Consider the following 20,519-nt stretch of genomic DNA (forward strand, 5'->3'; position numbering starts at 1 on the left):
TAATATATAAATTACCAAGAAACATGATTCATTTTATATTAACAATTCAAATATATATACTATTCATCTTGTATATGGAATGTACCTAACTCAAAAACAAAAAAAAATACAAAAACAAATTGATAAAATTTTACTAATACCTAGCAAGTAGAATATTAGGAATATCTTAATACAAAAGAAAACATATTCAAATGAAACTAAAAAAGAATGTATAATATATCTAATACACTTAATTTAGGGTCTTGCATATAACTATATACGTTTAGGAACTTAAATGTAATTATAAAACCAAAATAAATCCACTGATCAATCCCAAACATATTCCAAATTAACCGAACCTAAAAGAATCGATTAACCGTTATTGTTCAGTCAACCGATCAACTTAAATCTACCAACTGGTCAACCAAAATCTTTCAGCCAACTAGTCGACTAAATTCAAAGAGTCTAAACAGTCGATCAGCTCAAACAAATTGATTAACCGGTTGATCGAGATTCTAAATTCTCGATCTATCAATCTCCCAACAATGATAGACCTCTAAAAATCCAACATGTATATCAAAAACTTAAAATAATCAACCCATGACATTTCATCTAAATCATCAATGTAACCCATAACATAAATTTTAAAACCCTAAACCGTAACAAAATCATATATATTAAAATGTAACTCTTATCTTAAAGATCTATTTTCATCAATTCTCTTCCCTTTTCTTTATCTTTCTCTCTCTTCTTCTTCCACTTCCAGTTCTATCCCTCTCAATTTTAGATTTTCTATTTTCTTTCTTCTTTTATATCTCTCTCAATTTTAGATTTTCTATTTTCTTTCTTCTTTTATATCTCTCTCAATTTTAGATTTTCTATTTTCTTTCTTCTTTTATCAATTATAGTGCAATATATTACCTCAATATCCCTCATTCATTTGTACTTAATATTTACTCTAGCAAGGGCATTGTTGTCTTTTCCTATTAAAATCTTTCTTTTTATTTCAAAAATTACAATATGAAATATAATGCATTGTTGCCTTAAAAGTCTCACCAAGATTTAGAAACCTGGGGTTAGAAATCTAACATGACAAAACAAATCAGACAAACCCTATGAAATATAATGCATCATACATCATTACTTGGCCCTGGCCGCTACTCAACTTATCTTTTTGTCTATTATTCTTTTCCAAGTGGATTTACACCAGGCAGTGAAATCAAGTTTCTCATCCATTTCACATGTTGTTTTGATTGCAGATCTTAAGATTATCCGTCTAAGATTGTTTTGTGCACACAAGTAATTAGCCCAGGCAGTTTAATGAGTTATATTTTCACTTCTTATGTTGTTCTGATTGATGGAACTTAACCAAAAATTGAAGCAAACATTTGGGTTCGGAATTTGAGGGAACTGAGCTTTTTCAAGCTACCTGAAAAGCATCAGCAAAGGTAGATTATTTCAGGAAAGGATTCTTGGTTAAGTTTGGACAGATTCAAGGAAATTACGCAAACTTAAGTTCAAAAGAAGCAAAAAGATCATTTGAACATCGTATTATATGGCCAACTTGGTTTTAATCAACAAACAGTGAAACATAATAGACAGCCAAAATGAAAAATCAACCTTTTGTTGCACTGTAGAAGTAAACACTATAACTAATGGCACTTCCGAAAATGGAGGTATAAAGAAGCGCCGGTATATCACTTGCTGTCAGCTCCTTAAGACGCAAACTGAAGGCAGGATCATGATTGAGAAAAGAGATCGAAAGAAGAGGGAGACCACCAAATAGTTTCATCTGAGTTTGTCAATCTCCTTTCTTTTAGCTTGGAGCTCATCACAAAAGTGAAGTGAAACAGCGGGACATCTTACAACATTTGACGACAAACTCACAACAATTTGAATATTTGAAGATCCATTTCATCCGAGTGACAACAATGTGCGATTTTACTATCTCAGTACAAAACAGAACTCAGAACAAAAGCAATTCAGGACTAAAACTTACTGTCATATCATATCTTGTTGCAGGTGAGAAAGCAGCAGGCATGGAATAGGCTAGGTTTCCTTGATTTTTCCAGATTTCACGCTTTATTTTGGATTTTATGTTATTTTTCTTTATGTTCTAGGATTCTTGTTTTGTTAACTAGTAGAAGTTGATTTTCTAACCTATTTAAAAGAACTGCAAACCTGTTTAAGAAGCATAATTTATCTGTTTTTATTTTTTAAAAAATAAAATTATGAATTTAGGATCTATGTTTACAATCATTTTCATCGATTCAATTTTTCATGCATGTTTTTGTGGTGATTAAATATAAATTAAGATTTTTATGGTGAGAACCTTGATGGAATTCGTCCAGATTCTCAAAATCCAGTAAAGAGAGGTAGGGGTTCCAACGCCAATATATAATGACAAGCACAAGATCTCATCTCTTGTATCTACACATTCAAAATCTCGTCACCGTCATCAAAATCTCTTTGCGGCTAAACCATTATTCTGATGGTTTCTATTTGCATTTGATAATTTTCTTGCAGGGACTTTAAATTGCACTAGCCGTGGATGATCAGTAGTTATCCACGAGAGATGATGGAGGGCGCCCTATCTCCCAAATAAATTAGTCGAGAAGGTTTAATTAGGTGACTAAAACCTAATTAATTAATGGATGTCGGAACAAATACACTTGATTAGATTACTTATTAATTAATTAATTCATCAGCAAGAATATATTAATTAATCATGTGAAGCATGGCGTTGTAACGCCGATGAAAACAGTACAAGAAAAATAACACGTACGTCACTAAGAGATTTTATTATCTCTTTAAACCAACATAAAAATCCTACCAAAATCAACTAAGAAATCCAGAAATAAAAGCAAAGTAATAAAAGTACTTATACAAATTTAAAAAATCCAAAAATAGAGAGAGAAAATGACAAAATTAGTTACAGGTGGAATTAAATTTATGTAAAATATATATTTTGAGTATAATCTAACAACCAAATAAAAAAATTACAAATCTTTTGATTAAGTTGATCACCTTGCCTTTTTTAAACCCCCCATTAATCCATAAACATCAGCTATATAATCCAGGTAACCTTGTTATAACAAATCCATAACACAACTTGAATTGTATTATCCTTCCATGACTAGCAGCTAGTGAATGGGAAGCTTGTATTTTTAATTATTTATTTGAACGCAAAAGGAGTACTAGCTAGACCGATCTTGATGACATGACTTTTTTCGTATATTTATTAGACATTTTAATTATGACGACCCCTACGTACTATATTTAAATTAATATATATATATATACACACACTTCCGGCCCTGCCTTTCGTATTCCAAATTAATACTTTGTCGTAGAACATCATTTACTGGTACATGTGTTCTGAAATTAATCAAATTATAATTGAGAGAAAAAAACAATATTTAGAAAAGGTGGAGGATATTGCAATTAATGGGAAACATAGTATAGCAAATTAATTTGGAAGGAGCTATGGCCATGATAATGTGAAAGATTAATATTAGCCTTGATCAGCCGAAGGTTCCGATATTCATCACCCCGAAAAAAGAAAGAAAAAGAAAACGTCAGGAGGAGCATTTGAATTTGGACACAAATAACGCATTGAAATTAAGAGAGGATGAGGACGTACCCCCAAAGAAAAACGCTTGAATTGACAGGGACATATCAACCTCCTCTGTGCATCAATCACGTTTTAAAAGTCAAACAAGGGGGCGAGCTCCATTATCAACCAAATATCTATCTTAATATTTAATGATGCGCGTCGGTCTCATGCCCTAATCACTAACACCAAATACATACGAACTAGTCCAACTCTCAATTCTTTTCAACATATATGTATTAATTCCACGCCTGAGATATTGCACATCCAAATTAAATAAATCTTGAACTATCCATCTATCAACGGATGGATATGGCAAATCATCAGAAGATTCATCCGCTCAATATGAGTAGTAGTGCCCATGATGATCAACAACTAGATGCTGACGCACCACAGGCTCCCACGGTTCCATTGGTGCCCCGAGGCTCCTCCAAGTCTGATAAAGGCGATGCAGCTGCACATCTCCTTCCTCGTGACAACCAGCACTACCCTCCTTTTCAGCGTACAATCCCGGTCATCCACACTAAACCACCCAAGGAGAGAAGCAGCTGTTGTTGCAGATTCTTGTGTTGGACACTCTCTCTTCTCTTCCTCCTCATTCTTCTCATTGGAGTTGTTGCTGGAATTCTTTACCTTGTCTTCCAACCTAAACTCCCAAAGTACTCCATCGATCGGTTGCAAATTACCCAATTCAATCTCACAAACAATTCCAGCTTAACTGCAACCTTCGATGTCACCATCACGGCTAGGAATCCCAACAAGAAAGTGGGCGTCTACTATGAGGGAGGGAGCCATATAAGCGTGTGGTACACAGGCACAAATCTATGTCAAGGTTCGCTGCCAAGATTCTACCAGGGTCACAGGAACACCACCGTGCTTAATGTGGTGTTATCAGGACAAACAAATGATGCCAATACATTGATCACTTCACTGCAACAGCAACAGCAGCAGACTGGAATCATTCCTTTGAACCTCAGGGTTATTCAGCCTGTGAGAATCAAGTTTGGCAAGTTGAAGATCATGAAGGTGAAGTTCAGGGTCAGATGCAGACTAGATGTCGACAACTTAGCTGCTAATAACGCCATTAATATTAGAAATAGTAGCTGTAAGTTTAGGTTTAGGCTATAAATTAACTTTATGAATTATTTCATATTTATATTTCATTTTGATCAAGCTACATGTATTATGCCCATGGACCATTGATCAAAAGGTTTTTTTTTCTTAGCTATTTTCCCGCTCCTATAATTAAAGACTGTAGGATTATAATTATGTGATTTTTTTCCTCCATGTCTTTAAATTGCCATGTATTATTATGAGTGTTGCATTTATTCTGCATATATTAAATTTTTACACTACTTTTCCATTTGATACTGTTCACCCTTAATTAAGATTTAGCATTTGATGATTAATAGAAATAGTTGATCATGCAGTACTGAAAATGTTAATATATATAATTAATTACAAAAGTATTTTTAAAATCAATGTTGGTGCAATGAGAAATTTGGAACATGTAAAGTTAAGATATAGTTGGTGAAATTATAAGCCATGATCGATCAGTAACTAATTATTTTATGCCAACTGTAATGCTTTAACTTGGATTAAAAATCTTTATTATGTACAGTGGTATACAACAAATCAATTTTAATTTACCAAAGCTTCCAGGTTTATTTTGGTACGCGGTTGAAACTGCATTCTTTAAAAATTAATTTTTTTTTTGCTTAAAATTATTGTTTTTTTATGTGCTTTGGATCATTTTAATATACTAATATCAAAATATTTTTTTAAATAAAAAATATATTTTATTTTAATAACAAAAAATATTTTAAAAAACAATCATTATCATACTCACAATCACTCAATTATTTCCAAACTCCAGCAGCCAAGGTTCAATAATTGGAGTCAGCAGCAAGAGAAACAAAGTAATTCCAATTCAATTAGGTTTTATTTTTTTAAAATTAACGTGGGTGTTCGGGCCAGCTTGCGCACACCCCGACTAATCTTACGGACCTTAAAGTTAACGACTATATAAGCCTCCAGTGACTCTGAGGTTTATGGAGCTCAAATTGGTGATGTAACAGTTTTAGCTATTCGTTTCTATCAACACTATAAGATCCCAATACATACTCTTAATTTTAGAGTAATTTTTTTTATTATTATTTGTAAAGAATTCTATCAAAATTTTGATAGAGTTTTCTCTGTATATAAAACATCTCAAATTATAGACTACTTTTAATTTACTCATTCAATCCATCATTAATACTTCCAGACTTTAATTCCAGACTTTAATATCATCATTAATACTCGACAGCTCAAACAATCCATCCACACAATTTATATATAGTAAGTGACCCTTCTCCTAGGTCTTGTTTGGCTAGTTTCGTTTTAAATCTTAATGCCCTCTTGTATTCTTCCGTGATCGCTTCCCCTAATCAATTAGGTTAATTTCTTTCCAGGATTTCTCTCTTCTTTTTTTGTTTATTCTAATGCTTATTCTCCGTTAAATTTATTTTATAAATACTTAGATTGCTTTGCTGCAAAAAAGAATTACAGTTAAACAATTGAATTACATCCCATATATATAGGTTTATTAATTACACTAGAGCTGTACCTACAACTTTAGATGATGTCTGGCTAGTGTTGCTATTTGAGTTTTTTCCCAATCTACTGTACTTTGGAGTATGGAATCTTAAAGTAGTAAATAATTAAGATGATATGGAAATAGAAAAGGAAAATACTTGATCTACAAGGAGAATTTTTTAGCCACACTGTTTATGATGGGTTTTTTAATTACTGTTTTTATTATTATTATTGATATAAATCTTAATTAATTATAAGCTATTTTGTTGCTTGGAAGTCATTTATTATAAAGCTTTGGAGTGAGTTTTACGATTTGCACTATATTCAGTAATAGAAAAAAAAACCATTTTCCTCTGCCCTTTTCATTGAGTTTGATTAAAATTAAGATTATTGATTTATATGGTTTGGGAAACTGAATTCTTGTTAATTTAGATATTACATGATGGTGCTTTTTTATTTATTTATCGAGAAACAGCATGTAATATTATGTATTAACAATATTTAAATGGTATGGGGGAATTACTATTTCCCTACACATAAAGCACTGTGGATTACAACAGTAATCCAGCATTTCTCTTTTTTTTTTTTTTCTTTTTGCATTTTTTCTTTTTTTTCCAACTTTCCCCTTTTTTCTTTTTTTTTTCCAAAATTACTTTCTTTTTTTTCAACTTTCCTTTGTTTTTTTTTCATTTATTTTTTTTTAAATTATTTTTGTTGATTTTGCTTTTTAAATATTGAGCTAATTAAAAAATTTTCTTTGTAATTTTTTCTCTTTAAAATACTGTGGATTCCTGCGGTTTTTTTCCACATAGTTTTTTTATTTTATTTTTTATTTTTCAAAATTATATTTGTCAATTTTTTTAATATTGAGCTGATTGAGAATTTATTTGGTAATATTTTTTCTTTAAAACATTGTTAATTGCTACAGTGTTTTTCCGCATGGTTTTTTTTTAATGATTTTCTCCTAAATTATCTTTTTTTTATTTTATTTTTTAATATTTAACTGGTTAAAAATTACAGTTACAATATGTGAGGAAATCACTGTAACTTTCCTCGCAGATTGTTGTGGATTGCTACAGTGTTTTTTCCCACATGGTTTTTTCTGTTTTGTTATGTTTTTTCCTAAAATTATCTTTGTCAATTTTATTTTTTAAATATTAAGCTGGTTAAGAATTGTAATTACAAGTAAATACAAGTTTTTCCTCACAAAACACTATGGATTGATACAGTTTTTCCTCACATGATTTTTTTCTAGTTTCTTTTGTGTTTTCATTTTTTGTAATATTTTTTTCCAAAATTATCTTCGTCATTTTTATTTTTTTAATATTGAGTTGGTTAGAATTTAATTTTGTATTAAAGTTTAATCATATGGGGAAAGCATTGTAGCTTTCCTTACAAAACATTGTGGATTGCTACAGTGGCTCTCCATATGGTTTTTTTTTTCTTATAATTTTTATCAAAATTATCTTTGTCAATTTTATTTTTTTAATATTGAGCTGTTTGAGAGTTACAATTACAAATAAGGCTAAATCATGTGGGGAAGTATTGTAGCTTTCATTACAAAACACTGTGAATTGCTATAGTGTTTCCAACATGGTCTCTCCCTTTTTGTTATTTTTTTTCTAAAATTGTCTCTTTCGATTTTTTTTAATATTGAGCTAATTAAAAATTTAGTTTTGTAATTTTTTTCTTTAAAACACTGTGAATTGTTGCAGTGTTTTCCCATATGATTTTTTTATGATTTTTTTCAAAATTATCTTTGTTATTTTTTTTAAATATTGAGTTGGTTAAGAATTATAATTACAATAAAACTAAATCATATGGGGAAAGCGTTGTAGTTTTTCTCACAAAACACTATTGATTGCTACAGTATTTCTTTAAATGGTTTTTTATTTTATTTTATTGGGAAAAGCACTGTAGTTTTCCTTACAAAACATTGTCAATTGCTACAATGTTTTTTCTCATGGGTTTTTTTCTTTCTAAAATTATCTTTGTTGGTTTTTTTTAATATTAAGTTGGTAGAGAATTTAGATTTGTGATTTTTTTTCTTTTTATTAACAGAAAAGCTAAATGATATGGCGAAAGCACTGTATCTTTCTTCACAAAACAATGTGGATTGCTACAAATCATTTTGTTCAGTTTCTAAGTTTTTTATCACCAACACAACCTTTTTTCCGTCATGAAATATTTGCTCCATCATACCTTTAGTTTCTATTGCTTATTTAGTGCTGGTTCACAATTATAACACTATCAAATACGTTTGTTTTATAAGCACACGGCAACACACAAGCATGTCATCTCGTATTTAATAATTAAGGTGAGGGTGGGTGTCAAAATAAATTACAGAAAATGAAACAAGCAAAAGACAGCAGAGATTCAAATAATATTAACTTGAAACAAATTGTTTTAGTTGGGACGTCTTCAGTGGAAAATACAAAATTCCCCATTCATTCATATAAAGTATAATTCGACTACTATTCCAAATTGAAACTATAGAATAAATATACGAGAATTAAAAAAGGTTTCGTCATATTTTAACGATTGAAAGGAGTGCTTTGGAGAAGAAGAAGAAGAAGGCATAGGCAGGAAAACGAACATATTAACTCTGAATAGTTTTATATGAAACTTGGTAATTCATAATTAAATTAGTTTGTTAACTTTTAAAACATATAAATAAATTTTGATTGCATTGGAATTGAAATAAAAACCAGACATAAAGCAGGTAGCAGTTAGTGTATATGTGTCCATTAAGAAAGAAAGAAATGCTGGAATTTTTTTTTTCAAAAAAAATATAATAATTTATGTTTTTCTTTTCAATTTAATCTTCATTCTTTTGATTATTTTTTCTTCATTATTTGTTTTTCAATTTAACCGTGCAATTTAATTTTTAAATGCCCTTAAATTTATATTTTATTTTGATTTTCACCCTTATTTTTTAATTAAATTTAATTTTTTTTCCCGGATACATCCTTTGATGTTTGATTTATTTAGAATTGAGTTTCACGGTTTTTCATTTGTAACGCTTTCAATTTAATGATATGAATCACAAGTTTTAAATATTACTACAATTAGAAAAAAAAATTCTCTTTATATTTTGTGATTTTATCATTCTACATTGTTTTAAAAAAATTTATATGGTTACCTTTATATTTTTTTCTATCAGTTTGTCTCCATTTCATTACCTAAACAACGAGTTTTGCAAGCTGTTTTTGGATAAAAGTTTTTTTAAATAAAAAAAATATTTTTTTTGTTTAATTTTTGCAAATTTTTTTATTTTACTTTATACAAATAGGTTTTATTTTGTACAAAAAATAATTATTTTGAAATAATATTTATTATATGTTCGGTCATATATACATACATACATACATGCATATTCACTCTCTTTCATATTGTTTTATCTTTTATTGATTTTAATGAATGAATTTGGTGAACACAAACAGGTTAATATCTCGTTTTGTGAGATCAAATATCTTGATTTACATGCATCTCTTAATTTTTTTAGTTTTTCTTTTAGTTATTATTATTAACAAAAAAATTTATTTATTTACATAGATGAATATTAGATATTTGGAGAGTACATATCAAATCAAATTTTTAGTTTTCCTCTAATTAATGTTTTTTTCACCTTTATTTTTTTAAAAAAATTTATGTAATTAATTTTTTTTTCTTGACTTCATCTTTAGACATTTGATTTTTTAGAGACCCGGCTTCATACAATATTATTGCTCTGTATTTTTTTTTAATATTGTTTTAGTAATTATTTTTATTTTTTTATATAAATTTATCTCGATTTCATAATCCAGATCACGGATTTTTTATGTCAATTTTTAATATAAGTTTTTTAGAATTGTTTTGTTTGTGTTTGATTTTTTAAAATGTTATGCTAATTCATTTAGATTTATTTTTTTTGCTCTATACAAATGAAGTTTATTTATTTTATATTCAGTTTTAAATAATATTGTTGGTGTTTGGCATTACATTATATATATATATATATATATATTGCATAAATTTATTTATTTAGTTTTATTTGTGCTTGTCTTCTAAGTCATGAGTTTTTTAAGTTGTGTATTTATCTTTTATTGATTTTAATAAATAAGTTCACTAAACACAATAAACATAATAAAGTGAATGATTTTATATGATTAAATATTTTAATTTACATTCATCTCTTAATTTTATCAATTTTTCTTTTGGTTATTGTAAATAATTTTTTTCCCATTTATTTACATAAATGATTAGTAATTTATTTAATGAAACACTTGTATAGGCTTTCCAAATTTATACATTGAATTTCTTATGTTAAAAAATATATTTAAACAATCTATATAATTTTTTAAAAAAAATTAAATCCTGCAGCAAAGCACATGTTAAATGGCTAGTAAAATCTAAACATGATTATCTACAGTCAAGTGATGTGTTTTCATGCGGATCCATTTCTCCAAAATATTAACCACAAAAAAATTTGCACCAGTTTATTTACCAGCTTAATTAGAAATTGGAATATATTTTTCGTATCATGTTGCAATAGAAGAAATACAAAAAGGAAACGAGTTTCATTTATTTCTTGAGCTACACTACAGCATATGGGCATGGTTATGAAGCATAAAGTTTTGATTCACCAAGTCATGGCTGTAAGTGAGAATGAATCAGGTGTGTGTGTGTGTGTGTGTGTGTGTACCAGTACCGCAACTTAGAAATAAGAAAGGGAAATGGTCTAGAAATAATGAATCGGGTTCTTACTGCTCCAAACCCTCAAATACTACTCGCTTCATTCTCCAGTGAAATGTTATCATATCACACATCAAAGGAACTTGCTACATATGGCAATACTGCCCCCTTCCCCTTTCCTCCAGATATCATATCGTTTCAAACTCATTCCAAAGAATACCGATACAGGGAAAAGGTAGCTCAGAATTTAGTGGATATTGCACAACAATGAAGAAGATGATCAACAGTAGCCTCATTCCTGTTGTCAGCCACGTGTAAGAAGTACGTGAAGAGAACCAGCAACTCCACGCCGCCTTCCCTGCATAGATTAGGAAGCAGCAAGCATTTCTCATTGTCTTGTCCCATTTTAGCTTAATCAAGTTACACACCTCAGTTTCTAACAATTAAACCCTCATTCCAATTCATCCAAACAAGTTTTGGTAGTCACCTTTTCAGTGTTGAATAAGTCCTCTGCAATTGCTTCCATTTGCTTTCGCCTTTTCTCTTCCTTCACAGACTCGAGCATATCCTGATTCCCATAGTCAAAATCTCTATCAAGAAACAAACAAAGACTTGATGTGATAAGTATTATTTCAAGTGGTAATACTTTTACTAAAAAAACACAAATTTCTCAAATCACAAACTTATGTCATTTAATTAAATGAACAAATTATAATGCCAATCAAAAGGTTGCCACATGGGTTAGTTAAAAAGTTTGATAACAATTATGGTATCTCTAGCATTACTCTATAGTAACCATGATCTTACTTGTATGGATATTTCGAGAATGGAATCAGATTGTTGAAACTATTCCCTGATTGAGTGTTACCCTGAGGGAGGATAAACAGCAAAAGAATTTTACTTAATGTCTTGTCAACAGGCATGCCCAAAAAAACAAACCGCAATAAGAGAAAAGGAATAAGGAAAAAAAATGCAGATGCAGCATTTATTTTTATTTGTTTTCATTGATTCAACATAAAATTGATGGCAAGGGCGCATGCACAGATAACAATTTATCAATTGAACTGAATCCCAAGGACACAAATTAAAGGCATCATGTGACCAATTCAATGGCATCTTTCTTCAACATATTTCTCAGTCTAAAATCATGGATTTGATCAGCTCCACATATTTTCCCATCACAACCGTGGAGGAGAGAAATGACTGGACAAAGATTTTCTAATACACCAGCTAAAACTAATTGAGTCTGAACTCCCAGGCATGAGACTGGGGGAAAATTCCAGTACCTTTCTGAAGCGTTTGAAATTCAAAACTTCATTATTTGGAGTCGAACTGATTTGAGCAGGTAAATTCAAATCTCTAATGATTAAATCTTGGCTATAAATAATATCAGAATTTCCACTTTCAGCCTCATCAACTGTTTCTCGTTTTGCTGTCATGTTACCAATACTGTAAGTAGAGCTTACAACATGGATATTTTCTGATCTAAGATGAGGGTCAATTGACATTTCCAGTTTGTTCACATATTTTGGCGCTTCTTCATTGGAGATATCTGCAGTGAAATGCTCTGATGTTGGTGTTTCCACTTCTGCCTCAGAATCTGCTACTACTGTCTCATCAGTAGAGCATGATGATGAAACAAGAACTGCAAGAGGACATATAGCAAGCATTACGTCAAAGAAATGTGTAATATAATGGTAATTTAAATAAGGCATGTATATATGTGTTCTACAATTGAAGGAAACGATAGGAATTTGTGGAAAAAGAAGTTGAATTACAGATTACTTTAAAGAAGCAAGAGAAATAATAGATCCCAAACAATTGGGCCTTCACAACCAAAAAAGACTTCTGCTGAAAGCAAGGATTCTGTGTAGCAAATATGCATTCACACATTAAGATTTGTATCACATTACCACAATATGATCCCAAAATCATATTCTGCAACATCCAGGATTTTTAAGGCTCTTTCACGGCAAAGCATAATTCCTCAAAGTGGCTAATAGATTCATGCACTTCTCTCTAGCTTTGAATCACATAACAATGTAATCGCTCAGAAACTCTATAACACGCATGGTGTTCAACCTTCAACAAGTTACTTGTAAGCTTCTTCAATGAAACTACAGTGGCATATCCAGAATGACCAGAAACTAGAAACAAGAGATTCCAAAATCTCAGTGACGATACCAATACTAATGTAGTATTGCTTTCCTAGATTTATTATTATGGGAATTGCATCACAAAACCAACACTACTTTTTTAAAAAAAAAGTTTGGATGACAGGGCCTATGACTAAATATTCTTGAAATGCCTGATATTAGGACTGTAAATGATTTTTAAATGCCATCAATCATCATCTCGATATTGGTGCACAACAAAATTAAAACTACAGATATTTTGCAAACTGGAACTTTGCAAGGCCTTACATTCCACTAGTTATGTTACGTATCATCAAAATGAAGCATCTGAAAGTCACTTATTTCTACATTCCCAGCTTCAGGGGATATGTGGTGTAAATTGTTTAATTATAGTGGAGATTCTAGGTTATTTCCATGAAAAAAGGGGGTGGATTTAATGTTGATCTCTTCTGTTGGTTTCAGGAGGAGGAAGGACACAAGACTTTGTAATTTTGTGTCATCTGTGCAGTCCTGTCTGCACCTGGTTAGAGAAATGCTAGAACTTTTAAGAACCAGTGCACTTCAACGTAATTTTTGTGAGATAGAATAGTTTTTGAAGCAGGACAGATTTGAAGTTTCGATCTTACTAGGGGTTTGTGGTGGATTGAGGCTTGGAAATCGAGGATTTAAAGGGATTAGAGTAAAGAGAAAGCGATATAGGGTTTGCAATTTAGTCGGGGATAAACTAAAAGGGCTGCTAGCTTCATACTAGTAGGTTCTCAAGGAATCACACCTAGAAGATGGAAAACCTATGTATCACACCTAAGAATTCACAACACAACCACCATTATAATTGCTGGAAATTTTATTGGTAAACTTACTCAACTAAACCGGCACTCAGCAGGATTGGGCAACTCCTTTGATTTTCTTTCATGTTTTGGACGACATTATAATTCATTTTAGTAAGTTTATACACATTTCTTTATCTTAAAGGAGCAAAAATGAACTGCAATGCAGATCAACTAACCAAACTATTATGCAAGTACAAGTGCTTAGAAAGGTGAAAGAGGGTAGATCCATGTTTAATGCTGTTACAAGTCCTGTCTGTAACACTGCTTATGCAAATTGCAAAGCAAGGCACACTGTACATTGGAAAATAAGATACTGACCAGATGGTGATACCAAAACAGACAAGTCTAGATGTCCAGCTAAAACAGCTCTTAACAGATCCAACTCATTCACTCTAGACAATGAACCCAGCTTGTTGAACAAATTAAACTTGTCTGGTGATCCTCTGGGGATGACGCATACCACATGACTGTCTTGCCCACAATCCAAACCCTGAAAGAAAATATTCACCCAGCATGCATTAGAAGATCATATGGTTTTTTTCTGCATGATCCAAACTTGGAAAATATTATTCACTCAATACACGTTAGTAGATAACACAAGTCAAACATGACAATTGCTTGTAAGATAAACAAAAGCCCCATGCAAGGTTTTTGACAAAAAGCATTGATGCTCCATTCAACATCACATTCTCTTTATAGGCTGACCATTGCAGTGATTGGAAAATATCTAAAGTACGTAGATCAATAGTTTACTGTTCTGATGAAGTATTGACATCTTAGCTATGCAAAGGCATCCATAAATATAGATTGGGGGAAAAGGAACAGGATTGTATGGTACCGATGCCAATCTAAACCTGTGTTTCATGGAGATTGTAAAAGCATCTGGCACTGACATATCAGATACATCCAAAATAAAAAAACTTAGTAAATATGAACAGACATGTGAAGATGGGTGCTAGTGTGGAGATTAAAGTACAATGTTCCTTTCTAAACAAAGGATCATTGAGCTTCATTTAACTTTTACTACAAGTTCCCATGTTATAAGAATATATTCTAAAGGAATATCTGTCCAACAAGTTTCCACCAATGGCCTAAACGCCTAAAAAATGAGGTGCTGCCATCCCAATCAATAGTTCAAAAATCTCACATTAGCGAACAGAATTCAAGTCTCGAAGAGACATGGCATTTTTATGTCACTGTTCACTTTCCCCATCAAATATTCTCTCTCTAAAAGTAGAGGTGTTCATTATGAAAAGTCGTTATGATACAATTACTGCTAAACAAAGCATTTATAACAGTAACACAAGAAGATATTTGCAAAGCAGCGGGCAATCTAGCCCAACAATACTCATTCCACTAGAGGCGAGTCTGCAGGCCTTGAGTTCAAGTTCTGTACTTGCCTAATCAAGCTTTTCATTAAGGCTGAAAAACCTAAACAACCAACATGGATAGCATAAAGTAGCAAAATCTACTAGTTAAAAGAAGAAGAATAATTTAATTTCAGACAGCAATGAAAGACAAAATAAAAGTCTTCAGATAAAGTTTTTAACGGTAAGAATATTGAAATTTCATTAAAAAAAAGTATACTACTCATCTCCCTGAAATCAAACAAGTGATAATAAAGTTTTTAACCGGTAAGAATATTGAAATTTCATTAAAAAAAATATACTATTCATCTCCCCAAAATCAAACAAACAAAATAAGTGTCTTCAGATAAAGTTTTTAACTGGTAAGAATCTTCAAATTTCATAAAACAAATATACTACTCGTCTCCCTGGAATCAAATGAGTGATAATAAAGTTTTTAACCGGTGAGAATATTGAAATTTCATAATAAAAATATACTATTCATCTCCCAAAATCAAACGAGTGATAAAGTTCCCATTTTATCAGTAAAATTGCAGATCTTAACAAGAGCATGAATCGCATACTTTGGCATTTGAACAGAATTCTTCTACTAAAACAATCTTTGCACCGCATACTTCCAACAGAGACTGCAACCTGTCCTTGAACTTGTACTGCACAAGGGAAAATAACAATAAATAACTACCCAGATTTATAATGATAAGACTTCAGATCTAAGCTTACAAATATTGTCAGCAAACAACTAAGCTTCCAAACAGGAATCAAACTACCAATCAAATATTCACGCTATAACAAAGAGATTGGAACAATCACCCTGGGACAAACAATGCGCATGGATCGGTGGATGAATAGCTCATCTCTCTACCTTACTCTTATTCAACCACATCCATAGCCTGATCACTATCATATCATGCCCTCCTCCATCAGCCAAAATGGGAAACAGCAGCTATCCATCCTGTTTTTAACCCAAACTCACTGTCATCTTCAACAACAGTTAAGAAAAATGACCATACACTCCCCTCCATGATCAGTTTAACTTTCTTTATTCTCTGAGATAAAAAATAAAAGAAGCAAAAACTTCTCCATCTATCACAAAGAACAAAACCAGTGGTGCCTTGTTTTTTTTTGGAATAACCCCCAAAAACCATAAGCCTCATGGTACAAACAAAACCTTGTACCTTTCGAGTTAATCCTAAATTGGAACATCCAAAAAAAAAATCATTCTGAAACTCTCTCAGACGCTTACCTTCATCTTTGAAATGAGATGGCTCTATATACATCTTGACAATCAAAGTGTAACATGCAGCTAAATTATTAACGTAGATTGCACAGACAATCAATGAACCATCTCCCTGTGGGCAAAGGCAACAGTATAATGAACAATTGGATAGACAAAACCATCCTTCCATTGTGCAAAAGCAATAGCGTATTGAACACTACAATCACAATTCTCAAAGCCATTTATTCACATCCAGTTATAGAGATGTAAAACATCAATGAAACCCTCTTTTTTGGACCATTCAAACATGATCATGCTTAAGATATAATAGGGAAGGCGAGGCAAATTGAAGAGAAAAATATTTTGGTGTAGGCATCATAGATCTTTGAATCAACACAAGCTAAATAAGTCCATGGGTGGTTATGCACACGCAAAGATATTAGGCACATAAGAATACTAAGCTGATAAAGACAAGCAGTTAAATTTCCATATTATAACTTAAAGAAGAAAAGAAAAGACAGTAGTCTGAGAAGTAGGGTTCTGGCTGGCATGTCATTGTTGTCTTTGATAGCAAAGATAAGAACAGTGTATTTTGGCATGTCCTCTATTCATGTCAACAGAGATTACAAATGTTATGAAGGGTCAGTTGAAGCTTTTATGAAATATCAAAGTCTAAGACACGGCAACTTTAAAGTTAAGTACACATTGAAAATTGAAATATCACGCTTCAATGCAAGAGTGTCAGAAGGTCACAGTACTTTGATTCCCCAAGGGAATCAGAAGTGAGAGAAAAATTTTGTAATTACTGGAGAAAATCCTGAGTTTTTCAAGGAGAGCTAGTCAACCAGATCCAATTTATTACCATATTTATTGACTCCAGTAGACATGTGAATCCTTCCAAACACTTAGCACGAGTTCCTGATGCTGCAACTTTGACTGATACTCCTTCCACTGTCAATGTTGGAATATAGCTGAGGGAAAAGGTATAATGTATTTAATTAGCTTCATCAGAATATATAAAAGGAACTGCAGATAAGCGTTAAGAAATCAGCATAACCATGACTGAAATGATACTTACGAGCTCCAGCTAGGAATTTCTAATTCAATCCTTTTTTCTGCAACCAGCTAATCATAAAACAGTAATTAGTGATTGTACAGACATAATTAAATAATGTCGGTTAGATAAATACTTTTGCATTTTACTGTTGCCCCTCTAGTGTCACCAAATATGACTTGTTTAACCATTCTCAAATGTTCCATGGAAAACATAGCTATTATTTACAACTTAACATTTTATGCACCAAAAGGATCCATAATCACTCCCAGTTAATGCAGCAGCTCCGGCAACACCATGGTGTATCCTAACCATTTTCAAACGTTCTCATGAAAAGATAAATTCATTACAATACTCCTCTATTCTGTTTTAGTTTCATCCAAAATCAAAAAACAAAGGAAAACAAGCAATGAGGAAGTGTCAAGTGAGGGTTTGCAAAAGTCACAATTCCCTTCCAAACCTCCATTTATCAAAGTAAAGTTGTTAGTTAACATTCAAAATTAGCGCTCAAAAGGTTTTAACTTGAACATCAGCTACTATTAAACCCTAAATAAGAAGCAAGGGATATTAAACTAGTACCTCAACCCAACTCCTGAGAACAATAGGTTTCTTAGACACAATAGCATCAACAAGATGTTCTTTAACTGGCATGAGTTCATCAGCAAGAACATGTGTGCACTCTTCACTCAAATTGTAGGTAATGCAAGCACCTATAAAAAGACAGCATGCTAATATGAGGACGACTATAATATCTTGCAACAGCAAATGACTTTCAAGTAAATTGTAGAATCCACTAAACTAACTCAAAAAGCTGCTTGGGTTAAGAGCAAGCATCACTTCCAAAGAAAGAAAAAATGGCGAGCTTCTAAAATAATGTGATGGTGTAACAATACCATTTATGCTCTCAGAAAACTGGCAGCATTAGAACTGCAGTGAGACAACATGATTGGTTAATAAAGCAATGAGACCTGTAGTTACCACCAGTCATTACCTTTCTTCTCTTCATTGTCATTTGCAAGTCACAAACATGCTGTATCTACACTGTTCAATTGAAAGTTAACCAAATTCCACACTAAAAGAGGGATCAAATCTCTGATTTCTTGATTCTAAGTGCACTGCAAACCCAATCATGGTAACTGACACACCTGGCACCCACTACCACTACCAACACTAATTTGCATAAGAAGGTCGACTCAACTAATTTTTAATCCCAAACTAGACAGGATTGGGTGTATGGAATGCTTCCCTGAGTTGCATAGGAAGAATAGCATGACTAATAACCCTGCCAACCAACTACCACCGGTTCTTTCAACATATCAATAGCTGTCATAGTTTAGATCAGAAGGTTTGCAGTGTATATCAGTTTTTTATAGAAAATGAAGCTCAATAATTCTCAAAACACATTAATTGCACAGCACCGCCAGTCACATGAGAAATACAGCAACTATCAGTGATGGCTTTATGACCAATATTATCACAAATATGTGCCTTGTGCTTTGGTCAGAATACAAATTTTCTTTCCTATCAATTGTAATCTTATATTAACGGCAAATGTAGGCTAAGGAAGAAAAATATAGGTTGCATAAGTCCCAGATGTCGCAATCTGAAGCACATGTAACCAAACCAAATGGAGGGCAAAAAGGAGATCAACTCGATAATATAAAAGCAAATATACATGGAGATTTTATAGGTAGCTAAGTTGTTTCTCTAACTTACCAATTGATGAGACTTTGTCTCGAAGAAGCTGATCCACTTGAAAGGACTCGGAACAGTAGATGAAAAATATGAGTGGAACAAAACAGAACCTGCCAGATTTTTAGTTGCATGACAATAGTTAAATTGGAGACGAACACACAGTTTTTTAATGTCTTATGGTCTTAATCTACTTTACAAATTGCTCTAAGACTGACCATCCAGAGTTAATCTAAGTACTGTTACTGTTTTAAAAATTATATCTGATGAAAATGTCATGCAAAAACCAAAAGGCCGAACATGGAAAAGACTTAATTTTACCTGTAGACGGCAGTACCAGTTCCAAAGGAAACCACATCTCCATCTTTTAAAAATGTTTCTTTATTTAGGAACTTATGTACCTTTTCCTTGTTAATGTATGTTCCATACTTGGAGCAATCTCTAATCAGAACTCGGGAGGGTAGGTCAGATTTCATGTGCAGAGGATGATCCATTGAAATCATTTCATCAACAACTAATTCTGCATGGATTCGAGAAACACCTTTGTCTTTGCAAATAATTACATCACAACCTAGAACAAGGATAATTTTGGATTATTTCAGGCGAATTGGGTATCAGCATAACTAGAGTAGCTCAGGTGTGATAAATTCCTAAGCCTCAAGCAATCGATCAATCAAGGAATTAAATTACAGTGCAGTAATCCCAAACAATATTAATAACAAAACTACCTTTTCGGCCAACTTTGTAGACACCTTTTGTAAAGATATAATATTTGTCTTCACCTGCCAATTTCCATGTTAAGTAGACAAACAATCAGCTGAGTCGAGTGTGTGTATAGAGAGAGGGGTTGAGAAACAAAGAGACATGATAAATTCTAACTAATTAATTAAGTAATTTCCCAACCAAATTGAAATATTAAAAAAGAAAAAGAAGAATGAGATGTAAAACTGACCTGAAAGAGGATCGACCGGAAAAAGACCCCACACCATTCTGATTCTGATCTTATGAAGCAGCAGCAGCAGCTTTCTTTCTACGATTTTTATTTCGCTCTCGCTCTCTGCTCTGTCTACACTCGACATGAGCAGAAGCCAGAAGGCTGACATATATTTGATTTTGGGCTAAATAGGACTGTCACTTGGGTCATCATGACCCATGAGATTTAGCCTGCATTTTCTCTTTTTCCGGCCTGCTTTCGATTTATCTTTCCTTTCTTCTGTTCTCACTCCAGAGCCCATCCATTAGTCTCGTTTGTTGTTGTAGTTGTTATTTCTACAATTCTACTCTAACTACATCGCATAAATTGAAAATAAAATAAAATTAAAATTTGGTTATATTATTATATTCTCAATTTTAATTTTGACCTCCCTGTATTTTATTATATT

General features: G+C 32.0%; 2 protein-coding genes across 3 annotated transcripts; one reads left to right on the top strand and one right to left on the bottom strand.

The window, feature by feature from the left end:
* The first annotated feature begins 3,779 nt into the window (after positions 1-3,779).
* On the top strand, positions 3,780-4,958 carry LOC133676296 (NDR1/HIN1-like protein 6). The gene has a single exon (XM_062097952.1). The coding sequence runs from the start codon at positions 3,899-3,901 to the stop codon at positions 4,718-4,720; it is 822 nt and encodes a 273-aa protein (XP_061953936.1). The 5' UTR covers positions 3,780-3,898; the 3' UTR covers positions 4,721-4,958.
* Positions 4,959-10,890: 5,932 nt separating this feature from the next.
* On the bottom strand, positions 10,891-20,238 carry LOC133675839 (nibrin homolog). 2 transcript variants are annotated; one of them, XR_009835522.1, is made up of 13 exons: positions 20,090-20,238; positions 19,866-19,919; positions 19,459-19,708; positions 19,162-19,250; positions 18,025-18,155; positions 17,470-17,516; positions 17,254-17,362; positions 15,739-15,825; positions 14,127-14,298; positions 12,130-12,488; positions 11,651-11,712; positions 11,331-11,411; positions 10,891-11,201 (listed from the first exon to the last, which is right to left on the bottom strand). XR_009835522.1 is itself a non-coding variant. In XM_062097354.1 (13 exons), exons 1-13 carry the CDS (start codon positions 20,214-20,216, stop codon positions 11,148-11,150), a joined length of 1,644 nt encoding a protein of 547 aa, XP_061953338.1. In that variant the 5' UTR covers positions 20,217-20,237; the 3' UTR covers positions 10,891-11,147. The 2 variants fall into 2 exon arrangements, 1 of the variants encoding a protein (XP_061953338.1); XM_062097354.1 differs by having other exon boundaries at positions 11,331-11,433; positions 20,090-20,237.
* Positions 20,239-20,519: the final 281 nt, after the last annotated feature.

This window comes from Populus nigra, chromosome 16 (genome assembly GCF_951802175.1).
Source record: "Populus nigra chromosome 16, ddPopNigr1.1, whole genome shotgun sequence".
Lineage (NCBI taxonomy): Eukaryota > Viridiplantae > Streptophyta > Magnoliopsida > Malpighiales > Salicaceae > Populus > Populus nigra.

Bases quoted from the DNA above. Each gene is read 5' to 3' on its own strand.
- LOC133675839 (XM_062097354.1), bottom strand. From the start codon at position 20,216: ATGTCGAGTGTAGACAGAGCAGAGAGCGAGAGCGAAATAAAAATCGTA. The intron at 19,251-19,458 runs GTAAAATTAAGT...AAAATCTGGCAG, and splicing joins ACTGGTACTGCCGTCTACAG to GTTCTGTTTTGTTCCACTCA. The intron at 11,713-12,129 runs GTACTGGAATTT...ATCCTCCCTCAG, and splicing joins ATTTCAAACGCTTCAGAAAG to GGTAACACTCAATCAGGGAA.
- LOC133676296 (XM_062097952.1), top strand. From the start codon at position 3,899: ATGGATATGGCAAATCATCAGAAGATTCATCCGCTCAATATGAGTAGT.